General features: G+C 39.5%; 1 protein-coding gene across 1 annotated transcript in view; it reads left to right on the top strand.

Moving 5' to 3' along the window:
• The window catches only part of map4k5 (mitogen-activated protein kinase kinase kinase kinase 5), a 62,620-nt gene that overhangs the window by 15,970 nt on the left and 27,610 nt on the right, over window positions 1-19,040 (top strand). Inside the window, exons 3-10 of the mRNA XM_034110831.2 lie at window positions 1,079-1,136; window positions 10,630-10,720; window positions 13,843-13,907; window positions 14,010-14,065; window positions 14,146-14,193; window positions 16,642-16,684; window positions 16,783-16,855; window positions 18,643-18,774. Coding sequence (XP_033966722.1) covers window positions 1,079-1,136; window positions 10,630-10,720; window positions 13,843-13,907; window positions 14,010-14,065; window positions 14,146-14,193; window positions 16,642-16,684; window positions 16,783-16,855; window positions 18,643-18,774 — 566 coding nt within the window. The remainder of the gene's footprint in view (window positions 1-1,078; window positions 1,137-10,629; window positions 10,721-13,842; window positions 13,908-14,009; window positions 14,066-14,145; window positions 14,194-16,641; window positions 16,685-16,782; window positions 16,856-18,642; window positions 18,775-19,040) is intronic.

The raw sequence follows: 19,040 nt of genomic DNA, 5'->3' as shown, positions 1-19,040 counted from the left end.
TCTGATATTAAATCATTTACCAATATTGCTTTAGATGCTAGAGATCTTATGTTTAAGAGACCACATTTAATCTTCCTGTTTTGTTGCACTGTAGTAGTTGTTACATTTACTTTTATTAGGTTATTATGTATGACACCTCTATTAGGTTTTACCTTAAATTGTCCTTGGGCAGACACACACACCGCTAATATTGGGTATTTTATTGGGTTCGGGATTCCTATGGGTGACTGCCTAGGAGAGAGCGCAGAGAAGCGTGTAAGACTGCGACTCTGCCTCCTGGTCTCAACTCCAGTTTGTCATGGATTACGTCCACAAAGCCCTGAAATGTTTGCCGAAATGAGATCTGCACCTTTCCTTTATAGCCCAACATTAGCTTTTTACTTCTTGAGGTCGCAAAACACAATACAGCCTCTATTCAAATGTAATAACCGTTGTTCATAAATGTGTACTTAATATATTGTGCTTTACTCCTTGTTTCATGTGTTCAAAATTCCGCTGTCTTTTTTAATTCAATGCCAATCACAACAAATAGGAAAGTATGTACTGATGTTGAATTTGACTGATGGAGATGTTGTGGTCATGTACCACAGTTCAATATTTCCACTCCACTTCTCTCTGAGTCGAAAGGATTATCCAAATTGCATGTATTGGTTTAATGCTTATGTAGGCCAACACTGTAAGGGATCAACCGTCAGAATACAGTATCATACTAGAGCTCAAGGCTACAACAGACATTTTGAGTTTAATTTATTCTTCACTCATGTCTAAAAAATGTAAGAAAATATTAAAAGTTGTCCATTGTAATTACTCTAACCCTACATTAGGTGAGCCAACAGTCCAAAAGCAAAAGATATTCAATATTATCAAATAAAACAATCAAAAAGTGACGAAACCTTCACATTTGAGTCCCTGGCTGGAACTCAGAAATGTTTGGGTTTTTTTTAACAGAAAAATGTCCAAAATCAACTATTAAATAGCTGTTTATTGACCAATCAAACTGTAACAGTTGGGCCACGAGTTCTGATTAAAGCAGTAATATTGACAGTATTCCTGACCAATATGTTGTTGTTTATTTCAGGCGCGAAACATTCAAACTAGCGAGCTTGCTGCTGTGAAGATCATAAAGTTGGAACCAGGTAAGAGTCTTTCTCTTTATCTCAGTTTTAATAATGATACAAATTCTGCTTAACAGGGCCTGCAATAGTTTTTTGCTCACAGACCCACTGTTGTTTATATGTTTCTTTTTATAAGTGAATTAATGATCTTAGTTCAAAATCCCCAAAAGCCCTGTTTACATTGTTTGTGCAAAGTCTTAGTATACATTTTAACCGTCCACTTTGATATTTACATTGTTACAGCAAAGGCACAGTGCACATAAAAGGCAAAAGTAAAGAGTAAACTTGCATATTAAATGTAAGTCTCAAGCACACGTTAATACAAATAAAAACAAATAAGTTCACAGCCATGGTAGCTGACCATAATCACAGCTGCTTACAAACCAACAGTAACATGAAAGCACAATCAAAAGTCAACATAACAATGAACCACATGGTGACCGTCTTAAAAAGAAGGGTCTGGAGAAAAGTACATTTCATTTTAATTTGTTCCGTTCATGGAATGCACAACTTAATGTATAACAATTATTTGCAAAACATGTCTCTAAAATCTGAAATGCGTACCGTCACAAAGCGCATTTGCGTACCGACGTACTTGTGAAGCTTTTCTAGAAGGCGACAGAGTTGGTCTCCGTGTGCACAGACGTGGCTGCTGTTAACGTCGGTCTGTACAACGGAATTGTGCCAGAACTACGCCAACTGGCTGCGGAGGGAGACTCTTCCCCCCCCCCCCCCCCCCCCCCCCCCCTTCTGTGCCCTGTGAAAAAACAGCTGATCACAACGTTCACTCTCTGTGGTCACAAAGTACTCCACTAGCCCCCGTGATACAGAGGGCTTCGTCACATAACTTTGAGTGGAGCCAGAAGTTGGAGTACCAACCACTGACTCCAGGTACTCATCGGAGTACCTCACTGAGAACGTTATGTGTCTATAAACACACCATACCTGAAAAGGGGGTTAGAATTTCTTATTATATCACAAAAACGTACAAAAGAAAAATACTTAAAAACTAAACAAAAAAACAACAACACTAAAATCACATTGCAACACCCTCGTCTGAGTCCTACTGGAGTACAAGGGGGAAAGCGGCTCATGATAATAATAATAATAATAATAATGGCACCTGCAAATAAAGAACCGATATCACAAATATTTACCATAATACATAAACGTATTCACATTCCGCTTCGTATATTCCCATTTTTCTTAATTTATACAACTTCAACTGAAAAGGATGATAAAAGTAATCAAATCATTTGCAGATTGGGGAGATTTCAGATGTTTTGTGTGGTGAAGGAAGGAGGCTGTGGTGCCTGTGTGGGGATGACCCACTGACAGAGTCGAAACAGATTAGTGGGATTACGATGAGCTTTCCACCACCAGAGACCAGACTGAGCTCCGATGGTCACCAGAAAGAGTCCCTTTTCTCTTTCACTCTGCCTCTCGGTTTGTGTTGGAGGGGAGGACGTGTTCGTTTACACCTCAGGTCTCATCTCATCCTGTATCTGAGAATTCATTTTGAAATGATTGCTCTGAAATCTCACTTCCTGATGAGTCTGTAGACGTCTTTAACTATTATTTAAAGGCTTAGATATATTCTTGAGGTATCTGAGGAGGGGGATTAGCGTGTGTGCGTGTAAGTGTGTGAAGCAGAGCGTCAGCTGGCTTAGCTCTAACTTTCAGGAAAAGTCAGAAGGAGAAACAGGAAGTAAACATTCCTGCCATAACTTTTGATTCGATAGAATAGAAAAAGTATATATCAATTCCACCCAAAAAATAAATGCACTCAGGGGCTTCAAAGAATCTGCTGAATATTGTCTTGATTAATAGATCAAAAAAACGAAGGTGGTCTCTTTAAGAATACATGAACGAATACAAGTTACAGAGTGCAGTGCAAGATGTGAATAGTTCAATTAAAATCAGCGGCAAAAAGCAAAGTCTTCAGCCTGGATTTAAAAGTAGTGAGAGTTCCAGCATAATAACTGAACTTCTCCATGTTTAGTTCTGACCAGAAGACCTGAGAGTTCTGGATGGTTCATCATTTAGCAGGAGATCAGAAATATATTGTATATAATAGTGCTAGCGAGTGAACTGCGAGTGTGAACTGCGAGCGTCGGAGCCTCGCAGCAGCGAAACTGAGGCTCTGTGGTAACCTGTGGTAACATGAAGAGCCGAGCCAAATGATCCGGCTCACTAAAAAGGCCGGAACTCCCATCACTAACGTGAAGAGATAGTATCTATAAGGGACGGCTCAATTCAAAACTCTCGGGGTGGACGCCCTCTCAGCCCTCGTCTAGCGGAAACACTGATTTTGACCCAAACCATTCCATGCTTTATAAACCAGCAGCAGTGAAACCAGTTCTTTGACACACAGGAAGCCAGTGTAAAGACCTCAGAGCTGGATTGATTTGATCTACTTTCTTAGTGTTACTGAGGACTCGAGCCGCAGCGTTCTGAATTAGCTGTAAGTAAGTGTAATTTGTGAAAACCTGCCGTTTGAAATGATAAATAAAAAATTAATAATTAACTAACTCGCAAATAAAAAGAAAAGAGGCGTAGTGCATATCTCAGATTTAATTGAAGTTAAAATTGTTTGAAGACGTATACCAGCTTAATTGTGTTATATTAAATAATTGTATTTGTATCCCAGTTGCTTAGTCCTTGGCCTGGATTCCCATAACCAACTTTAAAAACCATTCATATTTATTATATTCCTGTTTACTTAGATTTTTTTCAGGATTACCGCAGCCCGGGTCATCCTGTTTTAGCAGGACTCTCCTTTCTTTACCTCCACGTTGAGCCCGAGTTACTCCTCTGGGACTCAGGTAAACGGCTTTGGGCGGAGGCAGAATGAAACAGGTTAGACGGGAGGAGGAGTGACGGCCGTGTGAAGAAGAGAGTGTAGAAGGCCTCTGGCTGCAGCTTAATCTGATTATCTGCATGGTAAACAACAATTTAAGATCGATTAGCGCTGGTCATTTTCTGAGAAGGAGAAAATGTATCTTTACTTACATTTTTCCTCCTCGCTTTACACACTCCTAGAAGTCAGTTATTATAAAAACTATCATTAGTCCTTTTTTCATTCCTATGACGAGTCATTTTGGCGTTGAGAATAAGGACCAGCCCCTTGGCAGTTTTTTTTTAGTAGAGTTGTAGCTGCAAGCCGTTTGGGTGTGGAACAACGTCCCAGCATGCAGTAGGGCTGCAGTAATCTAGAAGAAAAATGGGAAATGGGAAAAATACATCTACATATAATCTGTAGTTTTCCATAAAGTGGTCACAATGCACATGTGCTCTCTACCTGGGAGCCTTAATGGTTATTTGCAGCATATAACCTTATTGTTATTTTCAATATTTTCTACTTGTATGATAACAGACCCAAATCCATCAGGCTACAAGCTACCTGAAGGCATAGGTAACTCAAGGTACGCAGGTTTGTTAAGGAGCAACTTGTCTCTTTACTCTCTCGCACAGACTTAAGCCCCTCTCAATAAAAAATGGATCAAGCCTCTATTCTACAGAGATTATTTATTTGTCGCTAATTTCGTATATTTTATGAAGTACGCCCCTAGTGTTCAATGCCCTGAAAAGCTTCTTTTTATTGATGTTTTTCTAAAGGATAGAAACACCTCTGCAGTGATGGTAGAGAATTAGATTTGTTTTAGCATTCTTTGTCGCTACGTTTTATGGAATACGCCCCTGTAGTATTACTGACAATTTCTTTTAAAATATTGTATATGACTGTAATGGTAAACCATTGGTTTTCAAGGTCTTTTTTGCAAGCCCTAGTGTCTTTTTAGACACTAGAGCTGCTCAATTGATAGTATTTTAATCGCAATTACGATTTTGGCTTGCAACGATTATGAAAAAAACATAATCTAAATAAAACAAACATTTTTAATTATACTTAAAGTTCAGGGTAATCAACTGTTACAAACATACTGTTCACATTTTTCTTTCAATAAATGGATGTTTTCAAAGTAAATGGATAATCGTTTTTAATAATCGTGATATCAATTATTGACACAAATAATCGAGATTATGATTTTTGCCATAATCGAGCAGCCCTAGTTAACACAATATAAATTAGCTTAGCAACTTGTGAAGTGATATTTAAAGACAGCATATGAAGTAAGGCTGAGCTCAATTGAAACAAGAGCACAGAAATGAAGTAAATACTATATTTTCTTTAAGGTCTTTAGGTGGAGGCATTAGGGTGTCAAACTCAAGGCCCTTGGTGGATTTAATTTCGGCCCGCAGGATAATTTCTAATGACTATTAGATCTGGCCCGTCGGTATATTGCACGCACACCTTCACTCCATCCTGAGGGTCTCCTCCGCTCAGAGCCTGAGCCCAAACATTGATGACCTTGCACCCAAGAGGAGATGCCAAGTATCTGAGCTAGCTTCTCAGAGCAGCACACTGAGTCTAATGGATGTTTCCTTCTGCACTTTCTTTCTTGAGACAACAGGGCATGTTTGTTTTGTTCTTTGAGGGGAATAGTTTTGTTGAAGCTGCTGTTGGCCTGTGGGAAAATGTAATCATAAGAAATGACTGCAGATAGAGCCATAAGAAATTAATGCAACTGATTATTTAATGTTTAATGTTGTTTTTATAGGCAATAATTTAAGCTTTGTTAGTTCCAGGTTTAATATGTGCAATAAGTTCATTTCAATACGTTTTGCAATAAACATTGAACCAGTCCGGTCCTCGACTAGTACCCATTTTTTAATTTTGGTCTGGTCTACAGAGAGGAAACACTCATAAGGTATGCATTTCACCAGCAATTGTGCCACCAGTAAGAAATTGATTGGTAAACAACTAATTGGAGCATTTATCTCTCCCAAGTATTGATGTAGATTTAATCTTATAGTTAAACTGTCTCAATATCCGTCATATCACACCAGCATGAGATTGAATAAGTACAACTGATGTGTGAAGGTGTGTGTATTCACAGAGCAGAAGGAAGCGTTCACAGGAAGTGGCTTCACTCTCAGGCCTCCTCTCACCAACAAGAGATGTGATGTTTTTTTTAAAATGTTTGAACCAAACTCGGTAATGCCACTGAAAATACCGCTGCTCACATTTCTGTGGCTCCTCGCACCTTTTCTCTCTGTCAACACATGTGGGAAGCGTTCGTGATCAACAGAAGTTGGCCTTAAATGAAAAACACTCTAATTAAAATACAGAGATATATGTCATTGTGACCTAATTCAAGTGTCCTCTTTTCCTTACAGCATGTGGCAAACAAAGACGAATGCAACATTATTTCCATGTTCGTCATCATTAAAGCCTCATCAGTGAGACACCCATTACTCCACATCTTTCTTATGCAACAGAAAAGCAATACACAAGTAGGGAAATACAGCTTACATTTTACAAATAGAAAGGAAGTAGTCAAACTGAAGGATTAATATCGTTGATTATAATTTTTTGAAAGAGTAACAGACTTTACATGCATCTGTAAAACATGGAAAATGCATATGATTAGCTTGTAGGATGGTCTGTAACGGGGTGCTGAACATTTGAGACATTGCATGAATATAATAATAAATTTGATTTCTGTAGCGCTTTTCTTGAAGCCAAAGACGCTTTAATATATAATATATTAATATGATTTAAGGAGGAAGTTGATTCAAGTTATATAATGTCATGTAGCAGATAGGGCTGCTCGATTATGGCAAAAATCATAATCTCGATTATTTGGGTCAATAATTGTAATTGCGATTATTCATTGACTTTAAAAACATCCATTTATTGGAGATAAAAAAATGTGAACAGTTTGTTTTTAACAGTTGATTACCCTGAACTTTAAGTAGAATTCAACTGGAGAAAAAGTAATAATAAAAAAATAATCGTTTTATTACGTTTTCGTAATCGTTGCAAGCCGTAATCGCAATTTAAAATACGATTTAATTGAGCAGCCCTAGTAGCAGTGTACACTCCTATTGACAGTACATTGCATGCTCATAATCTCCCACTGGGGACTCCTGCTGTACAATCATCACAGAAGTCTAAAAGCTAAAAATAATGTGTGACATGTCTCCTCCCTTTCTTAAAGATTAACATCGCTGATAACTGATTCTTTGTTATTGTCAATCTCATGGAAACACCAAATTCCTCCATGAGTTAGTCTAGTTTTCAGTATTGTCTGACTTCTGTTGTACTAAATCTGAAGCCCGGGTCCTTCTAAAGACGTTCATCTTAAACAGATATATGAAAATAAATATGACATTTGTGATTATGACGACACCGTTACTAGTGATGCAGGTCAGCGTTTCCGTCAGGGGGCCGTCTTGCCGCCATTTGACGCCCTTATTCAGCTCGGGACACCCCGAACGCGAGCCGAAGGCGTCCAAAAATATTAATAATTCGAGAGAAGATCGAGAGTTTTTATCGCTTGAAGGGGTGGACGCCCTCTCAGCCCTGGTCTGGCGGAAACACTGATGCAGGTACATAGTTGTGTTTTAATGTAGGTAAGACTTCCAATAGTTGCATAATGTCACGAAATACCCCCAATTAGTAGCTGAGGGTGATTTCAAAGCTCACCTTGAAATGTTAATTCTCTGGTTTGTTGTTTATCAGCTGGATGATTTCACACATGTTGGCATTGCAAACACACTTTAGTCCAGACGCTTAGAAAGAGAGAGCCTGACCTTTCCCGCTGAAAACACCACTGCTCTTTTCTTTTTTTATACAGAGGAAATGTTGTTTGTGTGCTCAAAGACTCCTCTGTGGTCCAGGATGTATCTCTGGTGGTTTGCTCCCAGAGTTCAGACGTCTGGAGCTCTGAATCAGAGTAAAGACCAAATAGCTGCCAAATCTAACTTTGAACACTATTTTGTGAGACAGTAGATTTTTACAACAGAATGAATCCATTAAAAATACCTTGTTTACATGTAAGGTAGTAGGGCAAAAGCATCCTTGACGATATGTCAACAAATCTAGCATTTTAGTCTCATTTGACTTTTTTCTAGTCGAGAAGTCCTTTTGCTTTTTTCATGCTGACTTATTTATGACTGATGAGCACATCTCTGGTAAACACAAGATTAAAGTTGGTGCTTTGCGTGACTGTACGTCCACACGGTAGCGTGCGTCGAAGCTTGCCGGTGGGCGTGTCTGGCGTGCGACCAACAACCAATCGCATGAATCTCCCGCCCCGGACACACAAGCACGCGGTTTGATTGGCTCGAGCTTGTACTGGCATATGATTTGATTGGCTGGCGCTTCCGTCAACGCTTGAAAAGTTGAACTTTTCTCAACTTTCGAAGCGAGCACCGAAGACAAAGCGACGGAACCACAATGCAGTTCGGCAGAGCGTCGCTGCCGTGTGGACGTACCGTGACTCTATGTAGAATAAGAACTTCTTTAATCAAGTAATACCCTCCAAGATTACTTAAAAGGGTTCCTTAACATCCTTAAAAAGTCTTAATAAGCATTGAATTTATTATATCTAAAAAAATATATATTTCATTGGTATTCATAAGCCCCAAAACTAATTTATTGAGTCTGGAAAAAAGGTGCTTAGGCATTAGGATTTACTTTCTCACATTTTAACTTAAAATTATAAAATAATTCCTACATCAAATAAAACGAACAGATGTTTGCAGATAAGGATAGTGGAATGAAACAACATTTTTATCATTTGTTTGTTTTAAGATAAACGGTCTGCCAGATAGCAACGACCTTGGTAAATGTTTTATGTTGCATTAAACATTTGTGCAACATTGGTGTTTTGTTCCTCAATTTTGACTACTGTAAAAATAATTTTAAATGTAATTCTGATTTGTATTTTAAGAAACTGTAAGAAGTCTTAAATCTCCCTTTACCTAAGCTGAAGGTCTTTGTTGTTGTTTGACTTTTCTTTTTTTTTTTAAAGATATTGTTTGTTGACAGTAATCTCACTAAAAGTATGTGCAATGTTTTGGCAGAAGGTGTGTCCAGTAAATGAGTTTCAGTGTTTCCCACAGATCTGAAATATACTTGGGCGGGTGGTGGCAGCGGGCGGGGGGAGGGGGAAATAAAGAGACTAGATATATGGAAACACCTATATTAAACATAACTGTATACATTTCAATAATCATAAAATCATGGCCATAACCAATAACATACCATTTCCAATATGAAAAAAACACTGAAACTTGTTTATTAATTTATTTTTGGTTCATTTATAGTTGTGAGTGTGTCTGTGCTCCTGAATCAGCCTCTCCTGTCTCCCTCCTCTCCTCCTCTTTGAGGCAGCAGCAAAGACTAGTTTTCTCAACAAGTTTTAAAAGTGTATCTTACCTTTTTTCACCCAGTTAACTTTTTATTTATTTATTCATGCATATTTTACTAATCACATTACATTTCATTTAGCTGACGCTTTTATCCAAAGCGACTTATAATGACCGATTACAGGGACATTCTCCCTGGAGTAACTAAGGGCTAAGTGCCTTACTCAAGGGCACACTAGTGGAGGTGTTCCTGGCGGGATTTGAACTCACAGCCTTCCGATCTTCAGCCCACCTCACTATCCATTAGACCAATCACTACCCTCTCAAATGGAAATATGTGTTTACATAAATGGTGACCACACCGTTTGAGACCCACTGAGAATTTAGACTAAGTTAACTATCTAAACACTCAGAGAGTCCTTTACCTCACCTGAGCTGAGCTTATCCCGAGCTTGAATGACACACAGAGACCAATCAAGGGCTTAGATTTATGATCTGTATGACAGTGGCCATGTCGGCAGGCCACATCATGTGGAGAGCCAGTCACCCTGTGTGAGGCAGGCCACTTAACAGGCCAGAAGGAGGCGAGATCAGTGCAAGGGAGCGAGGGATCATTGTCCACAAGTTAATCGATCGCAGATGGCGTCGTGGTCACGTACGAATAAAAAAAAAAAACTTAAATGGGTCGCGAAATATACTTGGGCGGCCGCTAATATACCTGGGCGGCCCGCCCAAGTATAGTCTATGTGTGGGAAACTCTGAGTTTATTCTGAAGTGAGTCCTTCAATGACAGTCAGTTGATAAAGCGCTGAAGCTGGCACATATCTTATTCTTAACCAGAGGTCCAGCTCTCTGCTCTCTGGCAGCAGCTGGCTTTACATATTTCACTCTTCCCCCTTCCTACTGGTCGGATGTGTTAGTGCTGTTCTGGAAATCAGCCGATACCACACAAACCTTAAAAGTACAAGGTGTTCTTTCTATTGTCATTGGCTGTTCAATAATCCGCTGTATTTACACAGATTAAAGCATATGGTCAGAGCGAAGAACCCGTTCTCCGGGTTTCACTTTGGCAAACTAAACGGAAAGATCTTTCTCAGAGTGCTTTTTATCATCAGAGAATATTTGTGTGGTCCAACCTGTAGATTTTATTCATGAAACATAAACCAAATAGTTGTAATTTTAAGGCTATACAACCGTTTTTATGTGGTGTTTATTTCTAAATGGAAAATGTTAAATTGTTCCCCGAGTTAAGTCTCACTCTTTGTCCGTGTGCCTCTGTGATTTCTCTTGTTTCCAGGGGACGACTTTTCCATCATTCAGCAGGAAATCTTCATGGTGAAGGAATGCATGCACCACAATATTGTGGCCTACTTCGGCAGCTACCTCTGGTAAGAGCCAGCTGGAAATACTTCTGCTTTGTCATTTTACTCTGTTTTCTCCTCTCTCACAGCCAGCGACCGTGTGAGGTTCATACGCTTCTGTCAAAAGGATGTGAAGCCGCCGCTGCCTGAAACTCACATGTTTAATTACTGAGTCACACCTGAGTGTGAAAGTGTGACTCAGAGCTCAAACTGGCCTTCAGAGCCAGGATGTAGCTCCAGAGGTGGAAGAAGTACTCAGATCTTGTACTTGAGTAAAAGTAGAAGTACTCAGATCTTGTACTTGAGTAAAAGAAGAAGTAGTCAGATCTTGTACTTGAGTAAAAGTAGAAGTACTCAGATCTTGTACTTGAGTAAAAGTAGAAGTACTCAGATCTTGTACTTGAGTAAAAGAAGAAGTACTCAGATCTTGTACTTGAGTAAAAGTAGAAGTACTCAGATCTTGTACTTGAGTAAAAGTAGAATTACTCAGATCTTGTACTTGAGTAAAAGTAGAAGTACTCAGATCTTGTACTTGGGTAAAAGTAGAAGTACTAATATCTTGTACCTGAGTAAAAGTAGAAGTACTCAGATCTTGTACTTTCATTTCATTACTTGAGTCAAAGTAAAAGTAGTCAGATCTTGTACTTGGGTAAAAGTAGAAGTACTCAGATCTTGTACTTGAGTAAAAGTAGAAGTACCAGAGTGTAGGAATACTGTGTTACAGTAAAATTCCTGCATTCAAAATGTTCCTCAAGTAAAAGTATAAAAGCATTATCATCAAAATATAGTGAAAGTAGCGACAGTAAAAGTAGTCGTTGTGCAGATTGGTCCATTTCAGAATAATATATATGATGTGTTTTATAATGATTGATCATGAAAGTGTTCTCAAAGCTGGTGAAGGTGCAGCTAGTCTGAAGTACTTTGTAGACTGCAGGGTAGCTGGTGGATTTACTCCTGGTGGAACTAAAGTCTGATTTAACATTCATTTCACATCTTTCACATCTTTCATCCAGATCTGTAAAGTAACTAAAGATATTAAATACATGTAGTGGAGGAAAAGTACGCCATTTACCTCTGAACTGTAGTGGAGGAGAAGTACACAGTAGCATAACATGGAAATGGCTCGAGTACAAGTACCTCAAAAGTAAATGTGCTCCCCCCCTCTGTGCAGCTCTTCTGTTTTAATGCAGCCTGTGTTGTGGCTGACAGGAAGTCGTGCCGGTCCGCCCACCGCGGCCCCGACTTCCAGCAGGTTTAACTGGAACTGCAGCCTCTGATGTGTTTTATACGTCCAGAGATGCATGTCTTATCACAGCAGGACCCGTCTCCACACACAGGAGCACAATGGCTTACTGTAAACTGTTAATGAGCAGCCCACCAACATGCCTTCATTATATATAAGACTACATTTAATTATATTAGAAGAACCACAGTTTTTATTCGGGGAAATTTCCAGTTTCCTGGCCTGAAATCATTTCCATGTCCCGCTCCAAGCTGTGAGAAGTAGCACAGCTGTGATTGTATCCTCACCTCCGCTATCACAGCTTCATCACACTAGTTTTATTTTTAGCTTTTTGTCAGGCAGAGAGAGATCATGTTTACAGACATTCAGTTCAACTACAGAAGCTTTAACTTAGTTTGTTTTTTCAACGGCAGAAGAACATGACCTTTTTATACGGCTGCCAATTAGACATCTGTTCTATCATAACTATGCATATCTCGTTAAAGCACGGTTATGAGATAAATAAATACTTTAGAATAGCTAATGGTTGATATGACAACATTTGAAAATGCGCAACTTTAAATGGAGTTATGTGTTATCTGGGGTCTTGCACGACTTCTTTATAGATTACTTTATTCATCCTTTAACCGTCTGCCTTTTTACGATGAGGAAGCAAAAAAACACCCAGGAGTGTGTCGCACTTTACAGAAGATGGTTTTCTTCTCATTGTCTGAGTTTTGTAGCAAAACAAGCTTTTCTTGTTCAGGTTGGGCTGAGTCAGAGACTGTTTCTGCATGTCGGGTCCTCTCCGTGTTAGCAGACAGCGCCTCTAGGGTTTACTACAGGGTGTCCGCGGGGTCTTAAAAAGTATTAAAAGTTGATAAATCAATTTAGCGAAAATGAAGGCTATTAAAAAGTATTAAACAACATTTTCCAAGGTATTATATTTTGTAGCTTGTTTTCAGTAAGTATATAAATTGTCCAAAGAGGTTGTGTTCTACAGTCTGCCTGAATGTAGTCATGGCGTAGGTGTGTAGTGTGATTCTGTGTAGTTTATTGATGGCATCCCGTTGGGTTTGACGTCATCTGAACAGGACATCGCACGCCCACTGCTTGATAGCGCGCAAAGGTCCGTTAATGCCGGTTGCTAAGCAACATCGTTATGGGGAAATGCAAGTCTGCATCCAAATGGCTGGAAGATAAGGAGGAAGGACAATCAATACTGTATATAGTCAATGTGAGGTGAAGTGTGTCGCCAAGGTAACCGGTTAAAACTCCAAGTGGAGATGAGGTCTTAAAATGTATGGAGAGGGAAATTACATTTGACTTCAGGATTCCTGCATATACCCTGTTACTACAACTTCAATTTATATAGCCCAATATCAGAAATTACTCATTTGTTTTTCGGGGCTTTACCCTTGCAGTAACAAGGAAAAACTCCCAAAGAAACCCCACAATTAACGGGGGAAATGGTAGAAAACTCGGATAGAGCAACAGAGAAGGATCCCTCTCTCGGGACGGACAGACGTTCAACAGATCTCAGGGTTAGATATAAAAAAAAGATGATAAAATATCAACATAGGCAATCCAAATTGATAATGTTAAGTATCTATGTGCAAAGATCAGAGGGTTCAACTGATCTAAATATCAGTGAAGCAGTTCAGTCGCTGAATTTTTTCTCTACGTTAGAAATGCTAAACAAAAAATGTATAGGTTAGACATTTTGTTTTGAATATATCATATTGCTCTGCCTTACTTGTTTATTAACATGTTGCATGTTGCAACTAGACACATTTGTTGAATGCTTTTGCTGCTTAATTATGTCTTTCTACTTGTCTAAATGTTTGTCTCCTTAGCAGTTTTAAGCGTCTTTTGCTTCTGGCAAAGCAGCAGTTCCTAACTCCAATATTTTCCTCTGTTTTCTCAGTCGGGAGAAGCTGTGGATATGTATGGAGTACTGCGGTGGAGGATCTCTGCAGGACATTTATCACGGTGAGTTATATATTACTAGTAAGATGCAGTGCAGTCATAAAGTGGTTTTAAACACTGTGCAAACATTGTTAAATGATTCCTCTGCAAACCGTGTTGTTATAGTGACGGGACCTCTCTCGGAGATTCAGATAGCCTACGTCTGCAGAGAAACCATACAGGTAATTTAAACATTGTTTTAAAAGAATATTTCAATGTTTTGAATTGAACTAAGTGTTGATTTTATAATTTCCCATGACAGGGTTTGGGATATCTTCACACCAAGGGCAAAATGCACCGTGACATCAAGGTATTATATTGTTTTGACTTTGTTTTTTTTTGTCTTCAAGCCTTAATTCATCCCATTGTTCTGTGCCAACTACAGACACTTTGCATCCTGCCAACACATACAGATTAACGGGGAACTACGCCTGTTTTAAAACAGTTTTTCCTATGCTCTAAGATAGTGTTACGGCCTGGCTCATAGGCTGCAACAAAGATGGGAGAACAGACAACTTACGTGTATAAAAAAAAAGCGTATTTATCTACGATATAACAAAAACCAAAGGACTTCAAAGAAACCTAAGCAAACGTGGAAGTCAGTTATCAGTAATGATTGCGTGTATGGGTGTGTGAAAATGTGCTGAAACAAAGACCGTGTCCAACAGAAGACTGAGAGGGCAGTGTGGGTTGGTGTTGGCCTTTTTATCTCGACGGCCCAGGTGTGCTTCATCAGGTCGATCGCCTGAAACACAAACAAGAGCCAGCAAGCAGAACACAAAGGCAGAGACCCCTAGTGGAGTGGAGGGGGTCGTAACAGATAGTCTCAATATATTAGAAATCATGAACCACGCTCTCCCAAATCCCCAAACTAGCATGCTTAACTAACATTTGTTCAAGAAGAAATGGGGAAGCACAGAGAGGACCCAGGGGAGTGTTCTGAGTATCTGGGACATGTTCTAAAGATTACTTTGGTACACAAAAGAAAACAAACAGTCGGTGGATAAACAAACTCAGCTCAGGATTTTGAATCATCATAAGTTTGAGACTAACTTCTCTGGTTTCTGTCTTTGAGATAAAGCAGCTCATGCTCCCAAATATTATTTAAACTTTCCCAGGTCACGGAAATAACATACTGAGATTTGAATAAGAGGGTGGGGCACCCTTTAACAATAAAGTATTCTAGCAACAACTGCAAGTACAGTAAGGGAAAAAAAGAAAAGACGGGTGCACAATTAATCGAATATCAATTGTGATCACGATTTTGGCTTCCCGTATTTAAATCAACAATATTGACGTTTTAAAGTAGAAGAGTACTAAACAAAGAAAATTGACGTTTTTAAATGCATCCCAGAGCAGAAGAGTACTAAACAAAGACAATGCACTGGATTTAGAACTTCATTTTAAGTCTTATTTTGACGCAAAGATTTTAGATTAGGACAAATATAGCACAGCATGAAAGTAAAAGCAGTGCTGCGTTGATTTGGATTTGCATAGAAAATACTGGTAAACAGTTGTTATGGCTTGCTTTTAGGAGATGCATTGTGAAAATATGCAAATATCAGGCTCATTAAAAACCTGGAAAAGTCTTGGGAATTCAAAATGCTAATTCCAGGCCCTGGAAAAGTTATGGAAAAAATATTTTTCCCAACGTTTTGGAAAAGTCATGGAAATGTAACTAAAGTTGCATCAAATATATTTTATCTAATCGCCGAAATAGTAATACTATAACGATAATAAATACTGTATCGTATAGTAATGAAACGTAAAATGGCTTTTAACTGTCGAGGTATTTTGCTGGTGAGAGATGTTAGTGGCTTTAGCGTGAAGAAGCTAGTAAGCTATTTGATTTGTTTTAGATCGGCACCACATGTTTCATATGCAGACCTTATTTTCCTGTTCCATGTTAAAATAAACCATTTTCAGTGGTACGCTGAGACAGAGTAATTTTTTTGGTCATGGAAAATTAGGTAAAGGTCATGGAGAAGTCATTGAAAATCATTGGTGAAAAAGTGTATGAACCCTGAAAGATATGTACAGAAGCAGCAAGGATGCACAACATGGAAGTGAAGGCAGTGCAAATTGTCTTCTCAACTTTGATCAAAACAATCGTTAAAATCATTTTTAGCCATAATCATGATATAAATATGCATCAAACTACTTATTTTGGCCATACTCGTGCAGCAGAGAGGTGTGAGGTTGACATAAAGAAGCTGCCTTTGCACATGTCTGACGCTCAGAGGTGTGAACTGTAGTCACAGGAAGAGCGTGAGATCATGGGTTACTCGCTGAGGTTTTGAGGGTGGGTAGGAGTGGATCACGCCCGGTGTTTCGCTCTCACACCGGAGCCTGGTGTTATCACAGAAGGTCAGGGCTGGACCTACTATCTGTTCTCGGCGCTACGCAGCGAGCACTTCCTGTTTCCTCTCCTCTCACTGCCGGATGCCACCAGAGAGACTGTCAGTCACCGGCAGCAGAAACAGAAAGTGTCGGAAAGCTTCAGAGCTGCATCGAATGCCTCACCTGCACCTGCGGCTTCACCTGATTGGGTCTTTGTTATAAACCAGGCTAACATCACTCAGTATATTCAGCCTCACCTGTGCAATTATTCATCTGTGCAATAACACTCAGGATTTTAAATATACTACAGCGTGCATTTCAAGCAGCAGTCATATTTTTAACTTTTAACTTTAATACACCACTGTATATATTTTAATATACACATTTATAAAGATTTTTTTGATCTCTTTTTAACCAGGGTGCCAACATCCTTCTCACAGACAACGGGGATGTGAAGTTAGGTAAGTTAAATCCTAAATCCAGAGGACTTGAACTCGTCTGCTGCTCTCACCCGTTTCACGATGACATAATCTGAAAACCCTTTCGATCCCTGTTACAGCGGACTTTGGAGTCGCTGCCAAAATAACAGCCACCATCGCCAAGAGGAAGTCCTTCATTGGAACGCCTTATTGGTGAGTGTGTGTGAGACTGTTGAAGAAGGTTGTGTGTTTTCGTCTCAGGTATTTTTACTTAAAGGTCACCTATTATACTGTTTTTCAACAATATATTACAGGTCTCAGATATATCCAGAACCTGTCTCTGATTGGCTGAAACACCAAGCAGATCATTGCAGCATTACCCATAATCCCCTCTGTTTCAGCCCTGTTTCCAAAGTGCCGATTCTCCATCTGTTACTTTAGATGAAAATAAGGAGCCCCTCCCCACGCCCCTTTGAGAGATATTTGGTTACAAAGAACTCAATGGTGCTCTAGAGGAGATTCAGGTGATAAGGGGGGGGGGGGATTACCTTGTTGCTGATTGGCTAATGGCTACACAAGACAACACATCGTTATGACATCATAAAGTGACCAAAATCTGATCAGCTCATTTTCAGACAGGTTTTTATAGAAATGGATCAAAAAGAGAGAATCTTTTTTTCTGACACATGTTGATGTAGAAGAGATATGAAGAAGAGGGGACACATGTTGATGTAGAAGAGATGTGAAGAAGAGGGGACACATGTTGATGTAGAAGAGACATGAAGAAGAGGGGACACATGTTGATGTAGAAGAGACATGAAGAAGAGGGGACACATGTTGATGTAGAAGAGACATGAAGAAGAGGGGACACATGTTGATGTAGAAGAGACATGGAGAAGAGGGGACACATGTTGATGTAGAAGAGACATGAAGAAGAGGGGACACATGTTGATGTAGAAGAGACATGGAGAAGAGGGGACACATGTTGATGTAGAAGAGACATGAAGAAGAAGGGACACATGTTGATGTAGAAGAGACATGAAGAAGAGGGGACACATGTTGATGTAGAAGAGACATGAAGAAGAGGGGACACATGTTGATGTAGAAGAGACATGAAGAAGAGGGGACACATGTTGATGTAGAAGAGACATGAAGAAGAGGGGACACATGTTGATGTAGAAGAGACATGAAGAAGAGGGGACACATGTTGATGTAGAAGAGACATGAAGAAGAGGGGACACATGTTGATGTAGAAGAGACATGAAGAAGAGGGGACACATGTTGATGTAGAAGAGACATGAAGAAGAGGGGACACATGTTGATGTAGAAGAGACATGAAGAAGTGGATTTTGCATAATAGGTGACCTTTGAAGAAGCATTGGCTAATACTTTTAATCAGATACTGAATCATTTGACCGGTGAACTGTATCGAGTCATTCTCTATCTAACAGAATCTAGTTTGTGGTGGTGAAGTGTTCAAAAGCTTCCCCTAAAATTCAGAAGTTTCCCACAGCAGCAGAAGTAAGGCTGCAGACATGAAGTCGACATAAAGGGCGACCTCATCGAAAAAGTACAAACGGGTTATCTACAATTCTATTTGTTTAAATCACTCACACATGGATTACCTTTAACTTTATAATAATGTTCTATGGTCACAGTTGCCCTGTTTATCTCATGTCTTATAAAAGCTTATTCATAAGTGAATTACAAACTATTCGTAAACCCTTTATAAGGCTAGTCTTATTGTAAAGTGGTACCCAAGAAACAACAAGTACGAGTTCACAGGTCCTGCTCATAACCATTCATGATTTGGTTTCTAAATAATAGCTATTCCACAGATCAACCCTGACGTTTTTAATTTGTTCGTATGGATGGTTTAAAAAAAAAAAAGAGTTTCCTCTCAACGTGTGCATGCATCTACTACATCTACTAACATTTCAACACTATTTTTGAGTTGTGACTGAGAGTTCTGACTGAGTTCTGCTCCTGAATGTGTGCAGGATGGCTCCTGAAGTGGCAGCGGTGGAGAAGAACGGCGGCTACAACCAGCTGTGTGACATCTGGGCCGTCGGCATCACAGCCATCGAGCTGGCGGAGCTGCAGCCGCCCATGTTCGACCTTCACCCCATGAGGCACGAGACTCTCCTCTAAATATAATCAGTCCTCAGACGAGGCTACTTTCTCCTCTTGTGTTGCTGTCATATTTCATAACATCTTCTCGATCTACACTCCACTGGTTACCTGTTTCTTTTAGAATCGATTTGAAAGTCCTTTTATTAACTTACAAAGCTTAACATCACCTAGCTCCTTATCTCAGCGGCTGCCTTTCTTTTTATGTTCCAACAAGAACCCTTAGATCCTCCGGTGCCCTGCTTTTAGAAATTCCAAGGGTATCACA

This window comes from Pseudochaenichthys georgianus, chromosome 22, assembly GCF_902827115.2.
Source record: "Pseudochaenichthys georgianus chromosome 22, fPseGeo1.2, whole genome shotgun sequence".
NCBI lineage: Eukaryota > Metazoa > Chordata > Actinopteri > Perciformes > Channichthyidae > Pseudochaenichthys > Pseudochaenichthys georgianus.
This window is presented reverse-complemented; position numbering and strand designations above follow the sequence as displayed.